This window comes from Pyrgilauda ruficollis, unplaced genomic scaffold (genome assembly GCF_017590135.1).
Source record: "Pyrgilauda ruficollis isolate IOZ18807 unplaced genomic scaffold, ASM1759013v1 scaffold15, whole genome shotgun sequence".
NCBI lineage: Eukaryota > Metazoa > Chordata > Aves > Passeriformes > Passeridae > Pyrgilauda > Pyrgilauda ruficollis.
In genome coordinates, this window is record NW_024513654.1 from 13,954,466 (window position 1) to 13,977,221 (window position 22,756).

At 52.3% G+C, this 22,756-nt stretch overlaps 2 protein-coding genes across 2 annotated transcripts in view; one reads left to right on the forward strand and one right to left on the reverse strand.

Annotated features, from left to right (window-relative positions):
* Positions 1–2,645, reverse strand: part of HPSE2 (heparanase 2 (inactive)) — a 107,116-nt gene extending 104,471 nt beyond the window's left edge. Inside the window, exons 1-2 of the mRNA XM_041461626.1 lie at positions 2,315–2,645; positions 1,147–1,304 (exon numbers count right to left, since the gene is read on the reverse strand). Coding sequence (XP_041317560.1) covers positions 1,147–1,304; positions 2,315–2,574 — 418 coding nt within the window. The 5' untranslated portion in view covers positions 2,575–2,645. The remainder of the gene's footprint in view (positions 1–1,146; positions 1,305–2,314) is intronic.
* Positions 2,646–3,012: 367 nt separating this feature from the next.
* Positions 3,013–22,756, forward strand: part of CNNM1 (cyclin and CBS domain divalent metal cation transport mediator 1) — a 30,317-nt gene continuing 10,573 nt past the window's right edge. Inside the window, exons 1-2 of the mRNA XM_041461148.1 lie at positions 3,013–4,159; positions 13,143–14,948. Of these exons, the coding sequence (XP_041317082.1) occupies positions 3,013–4,159; positions 13,143–14,948 (2,953 nt within the window). The remainder of the gene's footprint in view (positions 4,160–13,142; positions 14,949–22,756) is intronic.

Genomic DNA, 22,756 nt, shown 5'->3' on the forward strand with positions numbered 1-22,756 from the left:
AGCTAGGAGAGCAAATGAAAGATGGAGTACAAAAGCTTACCCACCTGCCTGCGTGTGGGAATAGAAGGACATTCATCTCAGGGATGTTATGTAGGAAAACAGCAGGAGTGAGAGCCATCAGAAAACTGGCAAATGCATCTGCTTTTTCCATTCAGGACTGCTGCTGACTAGATCTCTGCAAAATTTCCTCTGCTCCACAGACCTGCCCAGTGGGATCTGTCTGGCATTAATTGGCCTTCAAAACTACTTATGGAAAAATCTTAAGCTAATTTTTGTAAGTCGTTGAGCAAGGGAAAAAGAAAAAAAAAAAAAAAAAAAAAAGCTTGTTTCTTTAAAAAAAGAAACAAACTAAGCAAGAGAGAAAAATCAATAAATTCTTGCATGTGGACATCGTATTCTGCTTCTTAATAGAAATGCCTTAGGATGGAGATACGGCCCTAAATTTTCTACTCAGTTTCTTTGTGTGAATTATGGGCCGCGAAAGGTGAAAGCCTTTTGTGTGCTGAGGTCCGATGGGGAGAAGGGCAGACGGCGAAGAGGGGAACAGCGGAAAGGCGGGAGCCAGGCGGTGACTTTGGAAAGAGCTCGGACGGCCGAGCGGCTCGGAGGGGGAGCAGCCCCGACCGGACACCGGCACGCGGGGACCGACGGGCACCGAGCCCGGAGGGACAGCGGGAGCCCAAGGGGCTGCGGCGGCACAGAAAGGCGCACAAGGGCGAGGTCCGTGCGGAAAGGCAGGGCTCCCGGGAGCCGCGGGACGAGCGGGGACGGGGCACCCCGGCGCTCCCATGCCTGGCCCCGCCCGGAGCCGCGGCAAAGTCTCCTCTGCGGCCGGCGCTGCCTGCCCGGGGCTCGGGGGCAAGGGGAGACAGAGGACGCAGCGGGGCGGGGGAATGTGAAAAGTCCCGCTCCCCAGTGCTGGTCTTTTGTTCCCGGGGCCCGACACCCGCCGAATCCACCGGCAATGGGGAGAGCGAGGTCCGCCGATCTCCTCGGCTCCCCTCTCTCGGGAAAGAAAGGGTACGGGAATTCTCCCCTGCCCGGTCCCCGCCGGGCGCGGGGAGAGCGGGGCAGGCGGAGCGGGACCGCCCGGCTCCCGCAGCCCCCGCTGCAGCGCCCGCCCCCCGCCCCGGCCCCGGCGCTCACCGTCCTCGTAGTTCTTGAGGTAGTAGTCGGGGCCGGGCCCGCCGCGGCTCTTGGCCGGGTTCTTCACGTTGTGGAACTGCAAAAAGTCCGTCCTCTTGCCCGCGAAGCGCAGGAAGGCGGGGGCCAGGCCCCGCGCCAGGGTCACCAGCCGCCGGGAGCTGGGGAGAGGAGAGAGAGGGCTGAGGAAGCCGCGGGCCGGGCCCTCGCTTCCCCAACACCGCCAGCGACCGGGGACCACGGGGCTCGAGGACCCGCCGTTGCCCCGCCCGGGGCAGTGCGACGCGGTGGCAGCGGCTGCGGGGCTGTGCGCGGGCCGAGCGGAGCGGCCCCGGAGCGGGCAGCGCCCCGCCCGCCGGTGGCGGCCCGGAGGCCGGCGGGCCCGGCTCCCCCCAGTCCTGCCGGCGCCCTCCGGACAAGTGCAGCGGCGTCCAGGAGGCAGAGGCGCTCAGCGCCACGCGGGACCGTGCCGCGGGCCGAGCCGCCGGGGAGGGGAGAGGAGCGGGGAGGGGAGGAAAGCGGGAGCCGTCCCGGCTCCGCTTCTCTCGCGCCTTCTCGCATCCTCGCCCTGCTCCTTCCCCGGCTGCCGAAAGGACCCTCGGAGCGGGCGTGCGGAGGAGACCCGCTCTCCCTCCCCGACTTACCCAGCAGGGAAAAGGCTTTCTGGCCGTCCCAGCGCCTCCAGGCCGCGGCCGCTCCGCACCGCCGGTGGAGCCCAGCGCAGCTGCAGCCCGGCTCTGCCCCCCGCGCACGGCTGGAAGTCCGGGGAGCGGAGGGCTCAGAAGACCTGGCCGACACCCGCTCTCTGCCCGTCGGGACCCGGGGAAGGCTCGGCTCGGCTCGGCAGGCGGCCCTGTTCCTACTGCTGGTTTTTGTTCCATTTTGATTTTTTTTTTTTTTCCCCTGTGCTGCCTCGGCCCCGTGTTGTGCTTTTTTGCAGAGGAGCGGTTGCTGGAGCGAGGGGAGCACGACATTTTTGCAGTCATAACTGATAAGTCTCCGAAATGCTTTCTCCATTGCAAACATGTGCATCTTAATGGAAACCATGGCCTCGCTCCCTCCGTCACAACAAGCGCCGCCAGCAGCGCGGAGCCCGGCAGGGCTGGGCGGCGGGGCCGCCGGGGCGCCCCGAGGGCGGCGTGGGGAGGGCGCCGGGGGGCTCCTGCCTTACCTTAAGAAATCGAGCCAGCCATCATGAATGATGGAGGGGTCCAGCTGCAGGGAGAGGAAATTTTCACTGATTATCCTGACAGGGCTCTTGGTGTTGACATCAAGGAGAATGAGAGTTCTTCCCTTCACACCTGGAGGTTTCTCCACCGGCACTGCTCTCCTGTCCCCAGCCTGGGAAGGCAGCGAGAAGGTGGCCATGAGGGCCAGCCCAGGTGCCATCAGGGCTAGGAGCCCTGGGGGGCAGGAGCTGGGACAGGGCATGCCGGAGAGCAGGAAACCCCTAATTAACTCGCTGTCTGCAGGGGCTCGCTGGTGGCTAATTGTCCTTATCTAAAGTGTGGGGCGCTCTGCCTTTTTTTGCAATGTTTTGGTGTTGGTGGAGGGGAACTCACGCCCCTGACCAGCCTTTCTCGCAGCTGGTGCCAAGACTACTTGCAGCCAGCACCGCCCCTTTAAGAGATGCAGGCTCCAGACATTTTTAACTTTTTGAAGGTAAGGGGAGGCTCCTGGGTTAACCCCCTCGGCTCAGGTCCCGCCGCCCTGCAGCAGCCCCGCCAGCCCCGAGCGTTCGCTTTGCGCCGGCTCCGGCGGACGTTTTCGGCTCCTCACCACGCAAAACCGGGACGGAGCCGGGACACCGAGACACCGGAGAGCTCGGGACGGGGACCGGCGCGCGGGGACCGGCCAGCACGGTTCGAGATGGTCGCCGGCTGCAGGAACGACAGAGACAGCGAGGTAAGGCAGCGAGGACGGCCCTGGCTGGGGGGGCGGCGGGGGGTGGGGTGGGGTGGTAATCACCCCGGAAAAAGTCCCAAACACTACCTGAGGGAAGAGTTAGCTCCAAACTGCGCCGGGACCCGCGACGCTGGGCGAGGCCCTCGGGGCTCAGCGCTGGAGGCTCCGCGGGACCCGACGGGCGCAGCGGGGCTGGGGGCCGCCAGCAGCCCGGAGCCCGGGCGCGGCGCGCTCGGTGCGCCCTGCCCGAAGCACCGGGCCGGTGCTCGCACGAAGACCATCGGGCACTGCGGGGAACCGGGGCACGGGGAACCGAGCCGCCGGTGGCCTTTTCCCGCCTGCCTCCGGGCCCATCGGTGTTCGACCAGCGGCAGGGAAAGAAGAGGGGCGGCAGCAGCAGTGCCTGGTGTGGAAACGTCCGCATCGGGGGCGGAAAGGACACCACGGTTTGATGGCACAGACAGGACCCCCGTGCCGGGGCCAGCCCTCCGTCGCTGCCTCCAGGGCGGACCGGGGCAGGATGAACCGGGCTCGGCGCACTGCAGAAGTGCAGACGGCTGTGGTTGCCAGCTCTGGGCGCAAGGTCGTGGCACCGGGCCGGGGATCGGTGGTGGCTGCCGACAATCCCGGGAGCCTCAAGGAATGTCCATCCGCAGCGAACATCCTCTCCGTCAGCAGCCGCTTCCCGGGCAAGCCCCGAACTCCCACAAGCAGTCTGCTGCCTCCGGGACGCGCAACGCGCCCGTACCCGGGCTCTCGGCCGCCGCGGCCCGCACCAGTTCCCGCGGCGCCCAGGCCATGGACGCGGGGCCCCGGTGCCGCTGCCGGCCCGGGGACGGAGGGCGGACGGCGGGAGGGCTGAGCCCGGCCAGGTGCGGTCCGTCGGGGCCCCGCAGCCCCGGGGATGGGGCGGCCGCAGCACCATCTGCTGGTGAGGGTCCCGGCGCGGCGGGGGACCGGCACCCACCTGCGGACACCCTCCGCGCCGCGGTCGGGAGGTGCCGGGGCTGCGGGCAGCAGCGCGGCTTCGGCATCGAGGCGTCAATCTCGCCGCAGGAGTGGCCGAGCGCCGGGGACCCGCCAGCCGCCTCCGGGGACGCCGGCGGGTCGGGTACGAGCGGCCCGGGCAGCCGGAGCAGGGGCACTCCGAGCGCACGGGCAGCCCGCTGTCCCGGCAGGGCTGCCCGCCCTTGGGAACCCTCTCCAGCTTCTCCCGGTGTCCGTGCCGAGCCACCTGCGCGCCCCGGCCGCCCCAGTGAGGGCCCGAGGGGCGGCGGGAGCGGCCCCGGTGAGCCGGCGGCGAGTCCCGGAGCTCGGCGCGCTCGGCGGAGCCCCGCACAGAGGGGAAGCACTCGGCCTGGGCCCGGTGAAGCCCACGGACAGCGCTGTCTTCGGCGGAAATCTCCACTCTCCCTTGTCCCTCTGCCCCTGAAACGCCACAAGAGGGGCAGCCACCCCTGCCCGTCCGGGCTCACTCGGGCAGGGCTGCGGCCGTACGGAGCCGCCGTGGTAACGCGTGGGGAAACATGAAACGTACCTCTGGCTCTGCTAGGGGTGAGCAGGGAGCACACGAACTAGGATTTGCCGTGAAACCATCCCGCCAAAGCGGAGACGGGAGCAGGGCTCAAGCCGAAGAGGCTGCAGAGCGCAACGCAGGCTGACCCAGAGCAGCAGAAGGGTGCCCGGGGCAGAGGGCTCTGAGCGCTGGAATAAGTAAGAGGATCCGGGGGAAAAGAGCTGTGCAATTTCGGCTGTGCAAAGCCCTGGCATCCCGGCACAGGAAGAAGGCAATTTAAGCCTGGAAATTTGTGTTCGGCTGCAAACACTTCTGCCGAGGTTTGCAATAGCACTTAAAGCTGACCCAGGACATAAAGCCTCCACTTCAGAAGCTGCGCAGTTTTTTGGGTCATCTCAAAATGAGGAACATGAGTTTCAAAATTATCTCGTTATTTTTTAATATTTTTTTTCTATGCTTTCAGAAGATGAGATCAAGACTTCAGGGGTATTTGTTGTGATTGCAGGCCGAAATTTCGTATCGTGCCTCCCTCCAAGGATGGTTCTATTTCAAACGAAATTCCAGTGTTCTGTAGTAAAAAGGGGGGAAAAGAACCACAAACAAAAACTAAACAAATTATCCACTTTAACCTCTTTTTAATATATTTTTTTCCTTACAAACACATTACTTCGAAAGAGAAATATGTTTATTCTGAAAAGTTCCCCACAATTAGTCTCTGCTTTGAACGCAAACTCCGGATGCACTGAAGTCACTTATCTGCGGAGATATCACCAACAACATTAAACAGCAGGGAAAGAGGCAAAAAACCTCCCAAATGCTGGAGTCACCTTCAGATTCTGGGAAGACGACGTTAAAGGAAATATTCATTTACCTATCTGAGCTTTCCAAACCAACACCGGGCGCTTGCCCCAACCCTGTGCCCTCGCAAACGCAATTGCACCCCACTTTGCATCTGACCCCAGCAGCTGCAAGTTAAATCTAAAAATACACTGTTTCGAGCTTTTTTGTTTGTCGGCCTGTTTTTCAATAAATTGTGGGCTTGCTACAGAAAACATTTAAACGCTAAAAATCACTTGGTTATCTGCGAGCGCCGGGGCAGCAGCGGAGGCGCGGGGAGCCCCGGGAGCCGCCGGTCCCGGGAGCCGCCGGTCCCGGGAGCCGCCGCCGCCCGGCGCAGCTCGGGAGCGGCCCCGGAACCCGCAAAGAGGGGCCACGGCCACCTCCTCCCCAGCCACGCACAGCAGATAGGAGGTATCTCAATTTACACCAGCTGCGACCCTGGCTCGCCGTCCGCAGGGGCGGCGAAGCGATGATCCTTTCTTATATTACGATAATTACTTTAGAAAGCCTGACTCACATAAAAAGTATCTATAAAGATTTACTCGCGGTTTTGTCAATTTCGAAATAGGGTTCTCCGTTTTCCATCTACTCCAAACTTGCTGGTTTTGATCTCCAAAACAGTCACTGGAAAAGAAAACTGGGGGAGGAGAAGCATTTCTATAAAGAGCTTAACCAAAGCACATTAAATATTTTCCCAACATCACCAAATAAACAACAATTCTCCAGCTCCCTATAAACTATTTAAAGCATGTCATATCATCTCTTCTGCTCTTGCCAATGTACTTTTCTTTTAATTTACAAGCTGATTAGAGCAGGGGCCTGTCTTTTTGTATATATTTGCAAAATATTTGGCACCCTCTCAGTCAGTTGAAGTTCACAAACACTTAAAATTGCATTTAACTTCATTATTATAGGTAGTCACTTCGATTTTTCCTCTCCTTTGTAGAGCTACTGCCTGTGAAAGTGCTTCTTGTAAATGGTCTGAGCAGTTGTTGAAGGTTTTCAGCAGATGAAACCTCTTCAGATGGAAAAAAAAAAAAAAAAAAAAAAAAAAGAGAAGAAAAAGCACAACGGAAATCCAAACTCAGATCTCAGGCTATACAAATTGGCCCAAAAGAAAATGGGGGAAATCTCCTTAGGAGGAACATTTTTAGTTCACTAAAGAATAAACTTTGCTCATAAATGATGAAAGTTATTATCATCAGAGGATGTCCTGTACCAAACAAACCTCCATTAGGCTGGGAAGGATAAAACAGGCTAGACAGCCCTTAAAAAAAAAAAAAATCATCATGTCTTTGATTCCCAAGATATCAACCATGTCTGTTTCTTTAGTGCTGTCAAGTAAATCTGAGTTATGGATGCTCTAAAAGAAGCCAGCAAGGAGAAAATTCAGCAAGTGAAAATTAAGAGTGTTACCCATACTTCACAAAAATACACTTTCTTTTCAAGCTCTTATGCTTCTGCCCTGTAGCATGGTATGACAATTTCTTAGAAGAGCAAGACCAGTGAATGTGGTAAAGCTGTGATCATCAGAGCATGCAATTGCATGACAGATTCTTTTTACTGAGCTTTTTGCTCTTTCTGCAATGCTGTGTACATCATTTTCACCACAAGAGCCTTAACGTCTGGAATGCAACCTCCTAAAACTGCCAGTGCCTCAAGGTGGGTGTCACAGCCTGAACTGCACTGCTGAAACCATTTTCTATCCTGTTTATGTATCATGTCTAACCTGATCAAACAGACAGAGGACAGTTGCTTGATTTAATACAGCATCCACATATTGCTCTTTAATGTAGGTGATCTGGGAAGTTCTGTAAAAAGCAAATACCCCTGTCTGAGCTAGAAGGACTGGCTGGTTAGGGAGCTCAGGCACAGCAGGAGGAAAGCAAGCCTACTGAGAGAGCTTCCTCCCTCCACACATGCCAAAGGCAAGGCATCGATCAAAGCCAACGGCCTGCTCAGGAAAAGCACAGTTGGCAATGTTGTCTTTGCATTTTTGCCAGAGTGAAAGGAACACAAACTGGTATTTCCAAATCTAGCCATAGGAAAATAGAGCACATTTCTTTGAGAGTCATTCTACACTCACTAGCTGCATAATGAAGAAACCTGTAAAAAAAAAAAAAAAAAAAAGGTGGGGGGGAACAGAGGGAAAAAGTGCTGGTGCCATAAAGGTTGCGAGGTTGTGAGTGTGGGCTCTCCCTGGGTGGAACACCACAGAATGAAACTGGGAGGATGAAGCAGAGTTTTAGGCAGCTAACAAACAATGATTTTTTTTAAGGGGTTTTTTTTTCAGTTTTTGTAACTTAATTTCCAGCTCTGTGAGAAGTTAGATACCATGTACTCTGTTGGAATAAACAGCCTTTATTGTTTCCCTCATCTGCTTTATTGTTTTACTTTATCTGACTTTTGATGCATGGTCTCAAAAATTCTCTTACAAGCCCAGGGTACCCTGGTCCTGCAGATTTGTCCATAGAGGCAACTTGTGAAATCCCAAAGTGTTGAAGTCCCAACAGAACTTCTGAAATCCTTGAAAGACTGAGATGCACGATTTCTATAAAGCTGTAGCAATCACTCTGGGGTTCAAACCAGGTGCTATCTCAGCACACAGAAATCCCCTTTGCCTCCTCAGCAAGCAGAAAAAAACCCACACAACGACTGAGAACATTTCAGTGTACAACAATGCCCTTGGACAGAGAATGCTCTTTGGCTCCATTAACTTCTCTGTACTCATCAACGGCCAGGTCTGATTTCACTTTTGTCTTTCACATCTTGAGAAGCAGCAAATACAGCAGCAATTTGTCACAGTCAAAGAGATACAGAGTGAGAACACAGCAGTGAGACTGGAGCTCTGTAGTGTCCTGAAGACCACAATAGCCTTGGAAACCTTTTTCTTAAGATTGAGCCCAGCCCTGAGCAGCAGAGAAATGTGTAGAATTATTCCTGTTTCACATCATCACGTGAAAAAGAAAGAGCAGGGAATATGCCAATTTTACAAGCCTGAGAATGAATGCAAGTGAGTATTTGTCCCACCATCTGGGGGAGATGATAGAGGTGAAGGAAGAGGGAATATGAGGGGGATGGTAAAAGTTGACAGAGACCTTCTATTTTTCTGGAGGGATGCTTTACATTCCCGCAGCAAAAATGGAGGAAGCGGACATGAGAATTAGATCAGAGAGGGGAAGTAAGAAGATGGATGAAGTGCAAGACTGGAGGAGCAAACGAGTCAATTATGAAAAAGAGGAAGGAACTGTGTGCAGAAATCAACGAGGAGATGGAGCTCAGGGGAAGGAACAGCAGCCAAAATGCTCTCAAATCAGAGAAGCTGCTGGGGTGAGAGAGACAGAAAAGAATTGGAATATTTCAGGTAATGATAAAATTGTAAACCCCTGCCTGCTGTATTTATTTGCATAGGGCAAATAAGCTCTTTGTCACCAGCCCTGTCCAGACATCTGAGCGTGGCCCTGCTACAGGCAAAGACAGGACAAATCAGCTATGTCAAAGCTGCAAACCATTGGTGTTCATTAGAGATATCAGAAGCAACATGAAACTCAAGGCTAGAGAGTAAGAGGAGAAAACTATGGGTCATGCCTTAAACCAGATGAAGTAGAAATAAAGTTAAATGCCCACAAGGAACCACGAAATTTGGAGGCTCAGAAGAGAGCACCACTGAATGAGGGGGAAAAGCCAGCAGTACATCAGTGACCTGTACTCATGGAGGGAGGAGTCTCGGGCTGATGCCAGGTGGACTTTAAACCAAATACTCTGCTTCCATTGCCCAGAAAAAGCAATGTTCTTTCTGCACAAATTCCAGAGCCCTTACAGGAACTCGTCCTCACCTCAGCACTGCTTAAGGGCTGGCATGTCAGCAGAAGTGAGGGGTGAGGTGCAGAGTCCCTAACCCAGGCACAGAACCTCACTGCCCTGTAGGGAAAGTGCACTTATTCAAAGCACAGACATCTTTGTCCTTTCTACCACGGGCAACTGGGTATTGCCTTGTATCTTCTCCCTTCACAGTTCCCCTTCTGTTGGTCCTTTAGAACACCAACAGTTGAGAAAGCTAAAAATAAAGCTATATAAGCAATATAATAGGCATGCAATTGCATGTCTATTTTCTTTGAAAAAATGATGCTTTATTTCCTGTTCAATGGAAAATACAGTTTGATGTTACAACTATTAGGTTTTGACTGAATGCAGAAATTTGACTGAAACAATGACATTTCCCCCTGTATTTACTATTACCATATGTCACTGATTATATATTTAAGTCACAAAGATGAATTAAATTTCATGGCTTCCTCAAGCTAGATTCTCTTGGAATGGACTGTCTTTTGTTACAAACCAAAATGCTCGGAAAACAGTTTAAATCAAAACAGCAGACTTTTGGTATCATTTCAGGAGAAAACTGGTTATCACAAACCAAGTGCTTAACACATCATCATCCAGAAGGCTGGGTAAAGCCTTGCAAAGCTGCAGCCATCATGGCCAGGATAGAGAAAGAGGGTTAATTGAACACCACAGACTAAGAGATGGAAAAAGGAGGGGGGAAAAAAGGACACTGTCTGAAGCTCTCTTGCCTGGGGTCTTATTCCTTCTGCTTCTGAAGTTATCATATATCCCACATCACAGTGCTTATTTCACTTACTTAGGGACAGTATCTTCTCTAAGCTGGCTACAGAGCATTAGTGACAATCAGATTGCACATATGTTCCAGGAGAAGCCAGCCTCGTCCAGCTAGATTTCCTCCTGCTTTCTGAGGAGGAAAAAATCTGGGGGTCTTTTTGGTTTTGTTTTTTTTTTTTTTTTACTTCTTCTGTTTCCCATCATGATTTGGATTGCTAACATTTCTATCCCCACTAGGAGTCCCTGGTGGCTCCTGGCCCTTTTCTAAAGGACCAGCGGACAGCAGAGCCCCTGGGCTCCCATCAACCAGGAAGGAAGTGAATTGCAACCCACGGCCTCCAGGACTCCGATTTCAGACTTTAAAGTCAAGGTGGTGTAAAGAGACTTTAGGAAACTCCCCATGTCCATGCTTCTCACTTGCTCCAGGTCCTGTCTGGACCTGAACAGCCAGAGCTGGAAGAGAACAGCAGTGACTAGAGGAGGCACCCCTGGCAGGTTTGTGGATATCGCGGGCTGTGACACAAGAGGGATCTCAGTGGTGGCAGACACAGTGTAAAAGCAGAACCTGAACAGTGATGGTGAGTGGGAATCAGGTTGTCATTCCTAACTGAAGAGTTTGGGAAGAACAGGTAAAAGAAGTAGGATTCAGCACAAGGACAACTATGCTGTGCCTGCTGAAGGACTCACCAGGCAGGATACAGCCAGGAGAACAGGGCCTCAGTGAGAACATTGCAAATTCATGTCATACTTTGCCAAAGATTCAATGAATTGAGCATGTGCTAAAGCTGAGTTTGTTTTGTCTTATTTGGAGCTTTGGAAGATATTTCCTATCTTGGGTCATTGAACACGCTCCAACCACACACCTGCAACTTCTGGAGTGCATCCTCTCAGCAAGAGGCTGGCTAGCACGTCGTCACTTATTCAGGGCAAATCCTACTGAAAGCACATCTGACCACAGCTTTCACACCAGTTTACTTTTACATGTAGCACATGTAAGCTAACATCTGGCAAGAACACAACTATGTCCTGGTCGAGATGGAGCTCATAGCAACAGATGGTGTTTGATACTGCAGGAGCAGAGAGGCTCTACCTTAAACTGAGCATTACTTCCCTTCTGAGTTTTTACCCCCTCTGGCCACATCTCTCTCTGAGTGGAGCCGCTGCCACTGTGGCTTTGCAGTCCCCTCAAGGCCAAACACACTCTCAGCCTGCAGGTCACTGCCTAGTCCTAACATCCAGGTGATTTTGCTCCCATTGAGGCACATCAGAGCAGCAAGCAAGGTGCTGATGCAACCATTATCTTGTACATCAGTATATTTGAGGTTAGCAATGCCCTGAGCCAGACAGTGCCTCCAGTGCGGGAGGAAGCTTTCTCTCCAAGCACACAGTAGCTCTGCCTGCAGGCACCGGTAGTTAGCAATCTAACAAGCAACATCTGCTGCCTATTTGGGGGCAAAGGATGGAAAAGCCAGCAAAGAGTAGCCTACAGATCCAGCTCCTCAAGACTGAGATTTTCGTACTAAAGGGAAGAGCGTTCGGAAGAGAAAATCCAGCATCAAAACGAAGGTTGCTGTGACTCTGGAAGATACAAGATGTGACTAACTTGCAGCTTTACCCAGTTACTGTCCACGATTTTTTTTTTTTTTTTTTTTTTTTTTTTTTTTTTGCCAGCTCTTTATTTTGCCAGTAAAAGTGCGGCGAGAGATTGCCACCTTGTGGTTCCTTCTCCTGCAGTGCCATGTTTTCCTTCCCACATGTTCCAGGCTAGACCAGTGGTTTCCAAACCGCTGTCCAGGGATTTCTAGTGACAAGGGTACTATGGACAAGAATACCTTCCAAATACTTAATTAACTAAAAAAAGCACGTCTGTAATTCACAGTCTTCAGTTCCTACACTGAGAAACTTATCACTAGAAAACCTTTCAGGAATCTAAATTGCAAGTTAATAAACATGAGTAACTACTGGTATGGGTACACAGCTGCCAAACAGCAATACAAAACACAATGGCAGTGATGCACAATATATTCTGTCTTTACAATATTCTCAGCACCAAGAAGTCTGTGAGAAATTCAGGGCTGATGACAGCCTGCCATTGCTAAAATATGGGATGATCTCAGACAGTAGTTCCCACAAGGTCCTAATAAAGAAGGAGCAGCCATGTGCTCATCCCCCACCTTGCAGGCAGGATGGCAGAAGCAGGTCCCGAGTCACTCTGGGTACTGCTTAGGGCAGCTTGTGAGATCTGTCCCTCAGGCACCATAACCTGGGGCTAGGTCTGCACAAGCAGGTTACCAGGTGGCTCCTTCAACAATCATGCCCAGGTAGAGCACCGGGTAATATTTCCCAGTGGTACTAAAGGGGAGTTAGAAAGTGGATGATCAGCAGGAGCTTGTGAAGCAGCACACAGCCCTGTGAACACCCAGTGAATTCATCACTTGGGAAAAAAAATAGCTGCATCTCACAGAGAGAGAGAGAAGAGTCTCTTGTGACAGAAAGAAGCACAGATCCCCCTGGTAGCTTTTCATGCCTGTCTGCCTGCTGACATACTGACACAGAAAATGACCTATTTTCATGGGAGCAATAATGAGTGAATAATCAGAATTTTTCGGGCACTTCCTTTGCCTCCATGACATTTTCTAGCTTATTGCTTTGCCACTACTGAGCCTGTTGCAGTTGTAAGCAACTGCTTTCCAGTTCTCCAGCCTCGTTTCAAGTTTGTCATGAATGTTGGTCCAGGGAAGACACAAAAGTTTAAGGAGTCCCTAAGTGCATTCTTGAGCACATACTTCTGAAGCTGATAAACTCTAGCAACATTCCCCATCAGGTCTAGACATGAGAACAAATGTAGCTACAGTGTGGTACATTTGTTTCCCAGAAAGACTCCGAATCTAACGACTACCCACCCCCCATTAAAAAAACGCCAAACAAAAAAATCAAACCACTCCCACGGGAAGAAAAGAAATGAATCTGAACTGAAAAGCTGAAGAGTAGGGCCTCGACAGATAACAGAGGGACGCTGAATACAAATTCCAGCTTCAGAGACCGCTGGCAGAAGCCCCTCAGCAAACCCCGACCGCTCAGCGCGGGGGAGACGCAGCCCCCGCACCGCAACCCGCAGGCAGTGTACCTGGGAGGGCACCGGGAGCCAGCGGCTGGCTGGGCAGAGCTCGCTGCTCGGGCCCGCAGCCCACCCTGGCTGCCAGGGCTGGGGGCTGCCCGTGTCACCGCCGATGCGCTCCGCCGCGGATCCGCCAGCATCTCACCAGGTGCGGAGAGAACGCGCGGTGCGGCCCGCCGCGGGGATGCTCCCGCTCGGGGCGGGTGGGCGAGCTCCTCGGTCCCCTGCGCAGCGTCCCGGTCGGCGGTCCCGGTCGGCGGTCCCGCTCCGCCGGCCCCTCCCGCCGGGGCGCCGCAGGCCGGCTCCCGGTCGCACGTGGCGCGGGCAGCGGCGGCAGCTGGGGCCGGAGCCGGGGCGCCGTGCTGCTGCTCTTCTTCTCGCTGTCGCCGCGGCCGCCGGCCGGGGCCGCCTGGCTGCTGGGGCTGCGGCCCGAGGACACGACGCCGGGCCGGGTGTCTCTGGAGGGCGGCGCGGTGCAGGCGGCGGAGGGCAGCCGCTTCCTCCTGCGCCTCTACTTCCAGCCGCCGCCCGAGGGCAACGGCAGCCGCGGGCCGGCGGGGGAGCGGGAGCCGCGGCTGGTCTTCATCGAAGAGGCGGCGGCGGGGAGCACGGCGGCGCGGGGCCCGGCGGAGCGGTGCCGGGAGCGCAGCGCCTGGGCCTCGGACGTGGAGGTGGTGGGGCCGCTGCGCTCGGGCGGCGCGGCGGGCTCGGCGCTGGCCGAGGTGCGGGTGCGGGAGCCGCGCAAGGGCGAGGCGGCGGCGGCGCCGGGCGGGCGGCTCTTCTCGCTGTGCGCCTGGGACGGGCGGGCCTGGGCGCACCACGGTGCGGCGGGCGGCTTCTTGCTGCGGGTGCGGCCGGCCGCCCCGCCGCTGGGCACTTGGCTGCTGCCGCTGCCCGAGGCGGGCTGGCTGCGGGCGCTGGGCGCCCTGCTGCTGCTGGGGCTGTCGGCGCTGTTCAGCGGGCTGCGCCTCTCGCTGCTCTCGCTGGACCCGCTGGAGCTCCGCGTCCTGCGCAACAGCGGCTCGGCCGCCGAGCGGGAGCAGGCGCGGCGGGTGCAGGCGGTGCGCGGCGGCGGCGGCACCTACCTGCTGTGCACGCTCCTGCTGGGGCAGGCGGGGGCCAACGCGGCGCTGGCCGGCTGGCTCTGCGCCTCGCTGCCCGGCGGCGGGCCGGCGGCGGCGGCCGGCGGGCCGCGGGGAGCGCCCTGGCTGCCGGTGCTGCTGTGTACCGCCGCCGTCTTCCTGGGCGGCGAGGTGCTGCCCTACTCGGTGTGCTCGCGGCACGGGCTGGCCATCGCCTCCCGCACGCTCTGCCTCACCCGGCTGCTGATGCTGGCCGCCTTCCCCCTGTGCTACCCCCTCAGCCGGTTGCTGGACTGGGCGCTGCGGCAGGAGCTCAGCGTCTTCTCTACGCGGGAGCGGCTGCTGGAGACGCTGCGCGCCGCTGGCCCCCACGGCGACCTGGTGCGGGAGGAGTTGGCCATGGTGCAGGGCGCGCTGGAGCTACGCACCAAGGTGGTGGAGGATGTGCTGACACCGCTGGCCGACTGCTTCATGCTCCGGGCCGATGCTGTGCTGGACTTCGCCACCGTCTCTGAGATCCTCCGATCTGGCTACACCCGCATTCCAGTCTATGAGGGTGACCGGCGCGACAACATTGTCGACCTGCTCTTTGTCAAAGACCTGGCCTTTGTCGACCCTGATGACTGCACTCCCCTGCAGACTGTCACCCGCTTCTACCGCCGGCCGCTCCACTGCGTCTTCAATGACACGCGCCTCGACACGCTGCTGGAGGAGTTCAAGAAGGGTGAGGTCACCGGGCCACCCTCCGCACCCCCCCGGGCTTCCCCTGCACCCCCAATGATTTCCAGGTCAGCAGCCTCTGCGGGCAGCCCTGCATGGCCTCCTGGCAGGATGTGGCAGGTACCACGGATGCTGGGGGGAATCGGTCCCTGCATGTGCTGGTGTGTCGATGACCGTGGTGTCCCCTGGTGGAACATCCCCGGGTGGATTGAGGGCCAGCAGCAAGTACCTGTGATGTTATGAAGACTGTTAGAGCCTTTGGCCTCATGGGTGGATTGAGGGCCAGCAGCCCTTGAAGTACCTGTGATGTTATGAAGACTGTTAGAGCCTTTGGCCTCACAGGTTGCTGGCTCAGCAGGTGAGCCTGTCCCCCAGGGGCTGATGGCAGCAGGGGCCTGGCAGCATGGGCATGGCACCTGCCTTGCACCGTTGCCCAGACAGCATTCGCTGCTCTGTTCTGTGCAAAGGAGTTTATGACAGGAAATCGCTTCTCATGACTTAGCTTTCACATTTTCAGCTTAGCAGTGAGAACGAGGTCTATAAAGTGTTTCTATGCAAGTGGTTTAAAGAAAGAAGAAAAGATTAAGCCCTTAGAAAGAGCTGTACTTTTTTTGCAGCTGTGACAGCATTCATAATGCAGCAGCTGCCAGCAGCCTCAGAGATGCTGAGAGCTGTATTTCATTAAGCATACCTTGAGAATACGCACAGCATGTGTTTTTCTTTCCCACTGGGAGCTGTGTTTTGCCGCGTGCTACTCGCTACGTCATGCTGTGGTGAGTCTAAGAAATGGCTGCAGCAGTGGCATGCTGCATTATGTAATGCGTGAGGGCAGCGCTTGGCTCCTGGGCTGCCTGGCGCTGCTCTGCCGCAGGCAGGGCTGGTCATATGAGAAAGGCCAACCTGGTCCACTCCAGATACAGAGGAAGCCTCTCTGTGAGTCATCTCCTGCTCGTTTGTGGAGGTGGGAGGAAGAGAGGGTAGGACATTTCTCAGCGTGCCAGGAATGTGCTCATCAGGTACATGCAGGTCAGCATCTTCTCCAGAGATGTTCGGCTGTGTTCCCACACCGCTCAGGATCACAGGCAGAGGAGTTCTGTGTGCCACCTCCTGCCCTCTCTGCCTCTCAGCAGGACTGAAGACTCCCAATGGAGAAAATCAGAAAATTCCCAGGTTTTATACAAGGCTGTTAGCAAAAGCATTGAGATTGTTCTCTGGGTTCAACCTTGGTGAACTGCAGTAGTCCATGCCTGCCCCCTTCCCCCCATGCCAGCTGTCTCTTCTCTTCCTAATTCCTTATGTGCTTTGCAGTTCCTTCTTAACTGTGTTTTCCTGCAATAGCACTGAAGTTCACCTGAGGTCTCTTCTACCTCTCTCTTGTCTAGAGATGTCAGATGATTTTGGCACCCACTCTCTTGGTGAGGTTCCCCTGCAATTTATCTGATTTACTTTGATACAGATCCCCTTCCAAATTTCTTCTACAGCATGGTATCCTATGGATCAATAGACCTATAAAAATGGGCTTGTGGTTGCTTAGTTCCCTGCCCTTTGCTTGCTGTCCTCTGTGTCCTCCTTAAACAGAGCTGTTTGGTGTGTGCTGCTCTGTGAGCTCATGGGTGTGGTAACAAACCTTGCTACCTGCCCTGCACTTTCATATGCTGGTCTTCATCTCAGATGAAGATTATCCATCCTTCTTTAACATTGCTCCTTTAAACTCTTGGCATATCACTTCAGGTTCTTCCTCCTTTGTATCTGTCTGTCACTGTGACCTTCTGGGGTGTTTTGCTACAGCCCCTATTCAGAGCTCTCCCTAAACCCTTTATCTACTCCTACCTCACTTCTCCTTGTCTTTTCTAAACTCTATGGCTGAAAAGCCTTGCTTTTGGACTTCATATCTAACTCTGCATGGGGTTTAGCAATTCCAGCTCTTCCCCCAAATATTCTTCTTCCCAAGAGTTGATGTTTTCTTCTGATTCATCTTTCCTGTATTTGTAGGCATTTGGTCACCCCTGGAACCCTGAATTTGCCAATGCTCCACCCCAGTCCAGCCCTGAACCCTCCTAAACTGTATTTTTCCAGTTCCAAATACAGGTTCTCGTGCTGGCTCCCACACTGTGACAGATGTTAGCTCCCAGATGCCTTCAGCCCATCCACTGCTGCGTCAGCCCTGTTCACTTGACTATTTAATTTCTAAAATAAAGATTTTCCGTTTGTAATTAAGAATCTTTATCACTGTCTCCTTTTCTGTGTCCATTTGAATTATGGTGAAGTATCTTGTTTGATCCAATCAAGGTTGCTTTCCGTGGCCAGGTCTTCTGAGACACCTTCACTAATTAGAAAGGTTGATTGCTTGTTGGCTCAGCAAGTGTTTAATGAAGACATTCATCACTTCACACATCCAAGGTGCCTGCAGGACAGCAAATGCTCCCACTGATAAAGCCCAGCCTCTTTCTAGGAAATTAAAGTCTCTGGTAAGGATGGGCATAAATAACCACCTCCAGGTCCTTATGGCCCTCACAAGCCTTTAGAAAAGCCAGCTTTTCTTTCCTTTTCTCATGACTAACTCAAACAATTTTTGTATCTTTTATTTCTTTTTGTTATTATAATGTTTATACAAAATTCCTGTAACATTTTATAACCTTCTTCCTTGGATAGCAATGTGTACTTCTGATCTGTTTCACTAATGATTAATATTCTGCCACATCCACTATACCCATACTGTCATTTTTTTGCATAATGTATAAGTAACACAATTTCACTGCCAGAGCTCCTTGCCACAGTACACAAACATTTGTTCTTTCTTACTGAAAATGTCAAGGGATTATTAAATACAGTGCTTTGGAACTCTTGCTCACACCTCTGACAGCACTTTCATTTTCTGTCTCCTACTCACCGGTATCTCGCTATTGTCCTTGTTTACCTGAGGCATTTCTTTTCTCTTGCTGTTCTGCCCCAGCTATGAAGATAATCAGCCTTTTTTCCTCTTTGGTTTTCTATAGCAGGGTTTGAGGGGAAGCTTTCCTTCATTTGTTTCTAGGTATGCTCACACTAACCTCGTTTGAGTGCAGTTCCATTAAGATGCATTGGTGTTTACCTTGATTTTAATCCACAGATGTGTCACAAACTGCCTCTCCCCCAGCAGGACGTTGTGTGGGAGGGGTTACCTTCCACAGACCTGTAGCATCGGCTTTCCATGTAAATTAACATTTAAATTGCATTAAATGGTAGCACACAGTCAGTAGCACCCAGGGAGCCGCTGGCCCAGTGTGGTTATGGTGCCCAAGAGAGCTGTGAGCTCCTGGTTAGCAAAACCTGGCCTCTGCTCCATCACAGCAGAACTGGTCAAACTCTTCACCTCTGCCCTTTCACAACCCTGCTGCTGCAGCCATTGTTTGATTTCTCTTTCAGTACTGATTCCTGCAGAGAGGTGGTTAGATTGGGGGTCCCAGTGGGAACTGGGAAAAACCCAGAGAAGACTCCGAACAGTACCAGAGGGGCAGTCTGGCCTACAACAGAATAGCCCAAATGAGGAGGGCAGCTGCAAAAAACATGTAGAAAAACAACATTACAGCAGTGTGAGACAGGCTCAGCTGAAGGAAGAAAATATTTGTGCTGCAATATGGTTTTGACTTCATCTTCTCAGTAAAAAGAACTCAAATAATGAGGGCTGGACACCCAATTTGCCATCTTTTCAGGGAAACTAGACACAGTTTATAGAAGGCATACATTGTTGTGCAGCATTAACTGAGAAGTGCTAAGTGAAGGACCCTAGACAAAATGTGTCCCCTCTTCACTAGAAATAAGAAAATACATACCACTACAATAATATTACCACCTGCAGCCTGGTGAAAGAAGATGAAAATACTGAAGGAGTGAAAAAATTGGGAGACAATCTCTTGGCAATTTGTATTGGTACACCTTGGAGTACCTGGCTTTATTCTGGGCTCCCAGGTGTACCTAATACACCAAAAAAATAATTGTACCATATTTAGCAAGCTACAGCTATGTCGGGAGGCAGATGAGCTTTCTGTAGGATAAACTTTACCTAGGGAATGTGGAGCTATGAGGAAGGCTTTATGCATTTATTCAGTGTAAAATCGAGTGGGTGATACAATCTGTTTCTCCTCCTTTCTTGAAGATAACCAAGCAATGCATGCTGCAGCTCCAGTCCAGTGACAGAACTCCTCCTGGAAACCTCTTCTGTGAGGTCCACCTCCTTGTTTTGTAGTGCCTCTGGGAAGTCACAGTCTTGTCCCTTCCTCAAGTTGTTGATGGGTTTGTTGACTGATTTCCTGGAGGGGTCTATATACAGCACTGGCACCTTTCAGCAAGGAACTTTCCTCTGTCAGAGGAACAGTGGAAATTTGCTTTTAATGTTCATTTTCCTGCAGCAGGGCAGAGGCTGAGCTGCAACTCAAATTAGCCTTCTGTGGCTTGGCATCTTTTAAGAGTTACTAAAAATAAATGCTCCAAACCCCAAATTTCAGGCTTAGCAGGAAAAACAGCCTGTCCTGTGGAGGACAGCTCTGCCCTAGGGTCTGTCTTTACATTTCAAAATGCTCCACAGCCTCTATTAGACTTCTGCAAATTGAATGTAGCTGGAGAAGGTGCTTACATTTGCCAGGAATTGGGGTCAGTACCATTTCAGATGCTTTTTGTACCATCCTTCTGATCCCACAGGCGTTGTAAGCACACAGTGTTGCTTCAAATTTAACTCAGCCTTCAAGAGATTTCTGCAAGTGTTTTAGTCACTCTGCTGGGCATCTTGATGAGCTGAAGCAGTGCCCTCCCAAAGCAGTTGTAGGGGTTAAGGAGCCGGTTTTTCCCAGGAACTATCACCTACATGTCCCCTGGAAAGTGACTGCCAGGCTGAGAGCAAGTGAGCTGCTGATAGACAAAGAATTATCTCAGTGTCTCATGCTGCAATTCTGCCTGAAACATTACTGTACTTTTCCCACTAAACTGTGCTAAATCTTACTGTGTAAACCCTGGACTGCTCTACCCACCCCAGTAATCCCAGGATCAGGGATCCTGCTCTGGGATCATTCAGAAAAACCAGAAGGGAGCCAAGTCCTTGGGGGAGAGGGCACCCTGCCACCCCTTCCCTCTTTATAGCTGTCAAAAGCACCTTCATACTGAGCTGTGGGGTACCCAGGAGGTCGGGATCCTGTTGCACAACAAACGGAAGATGAGATTCTGTGTCCCCTCTAATCTTCTCCTTACCTTTCTGATCTGCAATGGTAATAGATGAGCTACTCCAAATATTCCATCTTTTTTTACAGTTTTCCTTAGGATTAGGAAAAGCACAAAAAGAGACTATGAGAAAGGCTACAAAAAAAAATGTAAGCAGGTGAAGTTTTTGTCTCCAAGAGAGGTCTGGATTAGGTTAGGATTTACAGTTTTTCCTTTACATAGCTCTTATTCCTGTAGAGCTGTGTAGCTCCGCAGCCCTCTTGGTTATTTCCCCCCTGCTTGGATGTGCATTTCCTCTAGACACAATGTGTGCTTTCACCCATGGTGCAGAGTGGTGGTAACACAGGATCACTCTCACATTTCCAGTTCAAAGTGTCCAAATCAGGGTCCCCACTTTCTTCAGATCAGGTCAGCAAGAGGGCACGGAGATGCTGGCAGCCCCTGTGAAGAGCTCTGAAGAAAAGCACACAGAAAATAGATTTCAGTTACATCATGGTTGTTTCACAAATCAACCTTATTTAAAAATTACTCTTTTTTTTTCTTTTTTTTCTGCCTTCCATGTTGTAGCTGTAAATGGTTCAGGCACAGGTCTGTGCCTGTACCTCTGATCTCCTTATAACATCTTCAAATCTTACTGTAAAATTTAGGAAAATTACTTTCATGCCCAGGATGTTCATCCTGTGGAACAAGGGACAAGGCTAAAACATCTTTAACATTCCTCTGACAGGCTATCTATATAAAAAATGATAAAGAAGTAGTCTGGGCTATATTTGAACCCAGCAGCACTTTCTTTCCCAGAAGTCAAGGCATTTCCATGTGTTCAGACCCCGTTCCCTCATTGGGGAAGATGCTTTGAGGTGGATCTATGAGCCCAAGGTCATTTAGGTGCCTATGAAAAACAAGGCTCCTAAAAATGGGCATAAAAGCTTCGGATAGCTGTTCAGATGCTTGTTCCATCTGGAAGCTCTCAGCTGTTTATATTAGCTCTGTAATTTAGCATTTTGAGGCATTAACTTTCCACTGAAGCTGTTGTTTGAAAAGAGCAGATTTCATGTAGCTCATAAAGAATTTAGTGCAGTTGTATCCCATGCTGAGCAGACACTTAATCACCTATAGACTTCCTGTGCGAGAGCCGTCCTGCGGAGGCCGGCAGAGCTGCTCGCACAAGGGAAGTTAATTGCCCATTTGTTCTAGCATTTGCCAAACCAAGGCTTTGATTCTCAAGTGCTCCACTGTGCTTTTCTGCATCAGCAATAGCCCTGTAAAGTTTACATGTGACAGCTTGCTAGTGGGGAAGCAGCTCGCCCTTATAATTCATCTCATTTGAGCTATCAAGCAGCAGTTACAATAGCACGGGTTTTGGAATCAGTTTTACAGATCTTAAAGCTGTTTTAGATCAAGTTTGGGGGTTTGTTTAAATGATTTACCTCCCTCTGTTGTGCTGCCACTGAGGCTGACCTGCTGGATAAGAGACCTGGCTGCAGAGGCAAACGTGACCCCTCAGGTGTCCTCAGGTCTGTCCCTGTGCCACCCTCCCTTAGACATTGCTCCCATCTCACGGCCCAGATTCTGCCCTTGTACAAGCTCTAAAGGCCACTGCTTTCCCCCCCTGCAAGTGCAGCAGCTCCCAGGGCTGGGCAGAAGGATCTAGCTGAGCTTGGCAGCATTGCCCAGGAGGGAGCAAGCCATGCCCATACAGCCAAGGCACCTGCAATCCCCACACCGAAATTTATGGGGTCTGTTAAAAAGGTGATGGGAGGAGATACAGGACCCAGTCAGGTCAGGGGGTGGGGCACAACTTTGCGAATGATCTCATGTCCCTCAGGTGGGAAGTGGGAGCATGCCAGCCCTCTCCCAGAGGGGAGCAGCTGTGAGCAGCACTCATTTAAAGGACTGGGACTGGCTGGCATTCAGGACTTTTTGTGACATGGATACCAGCTGGCCAGCATGGGCTGGGATCAGCTCTCTCGGTGTGGGCAACCACACTGAACTGCAACAATTTTTCGTTGTTTGGTACCTGCTCCATTTCTAGTGTGGGTATTAGCCCGGAAACATGAACCGGGGGTTTGGAGTGTGAATGCAAGTGTTTATTTTCTGTGAAAATAAAGAACTCTGGACTGCTCTAACAGCCCTACTGGCTCTGCCCCCAGTGCAGTGAAGCCATGGGTCTCCTTCCAGGCTAATGGTGCTGGGTTATTTCTAAATAATCTCATTTGCAGTTACGTGAGCATGGAGTTTGAATCACATTTCTAGTGTAAATTGCAGTGTCGATGTAGGTGTTTGGCCAAAAAAAGAATTGCCTCCATCACTCTCTGACTGCCTTTAAGTAGCACCTAAGCTTTTTGTAAGGGCTTGGTGGTTTTGGGTTGCATGTAAATGTCATTAACAACAAGCTCTCAGCCAAAAGAAATAACTTTTTCCCCCTCCTCGCTCACCCAAGGACTTGTAGGAGACCAGATGGCCCCAGTGTTTGGGAGCAGAGTTTGGCAAAGGAGACCTTTTCAAAAGCTGGACTTTGCTAAGATGAAATGTAGCTGTCGCTGCTGTCTTGCAGCCAACTCCTCTGCTTTTTTCTTCTTAAGTGCCGTGTTGCTTTATGAGCAGAAAAGATGCACAAACCTA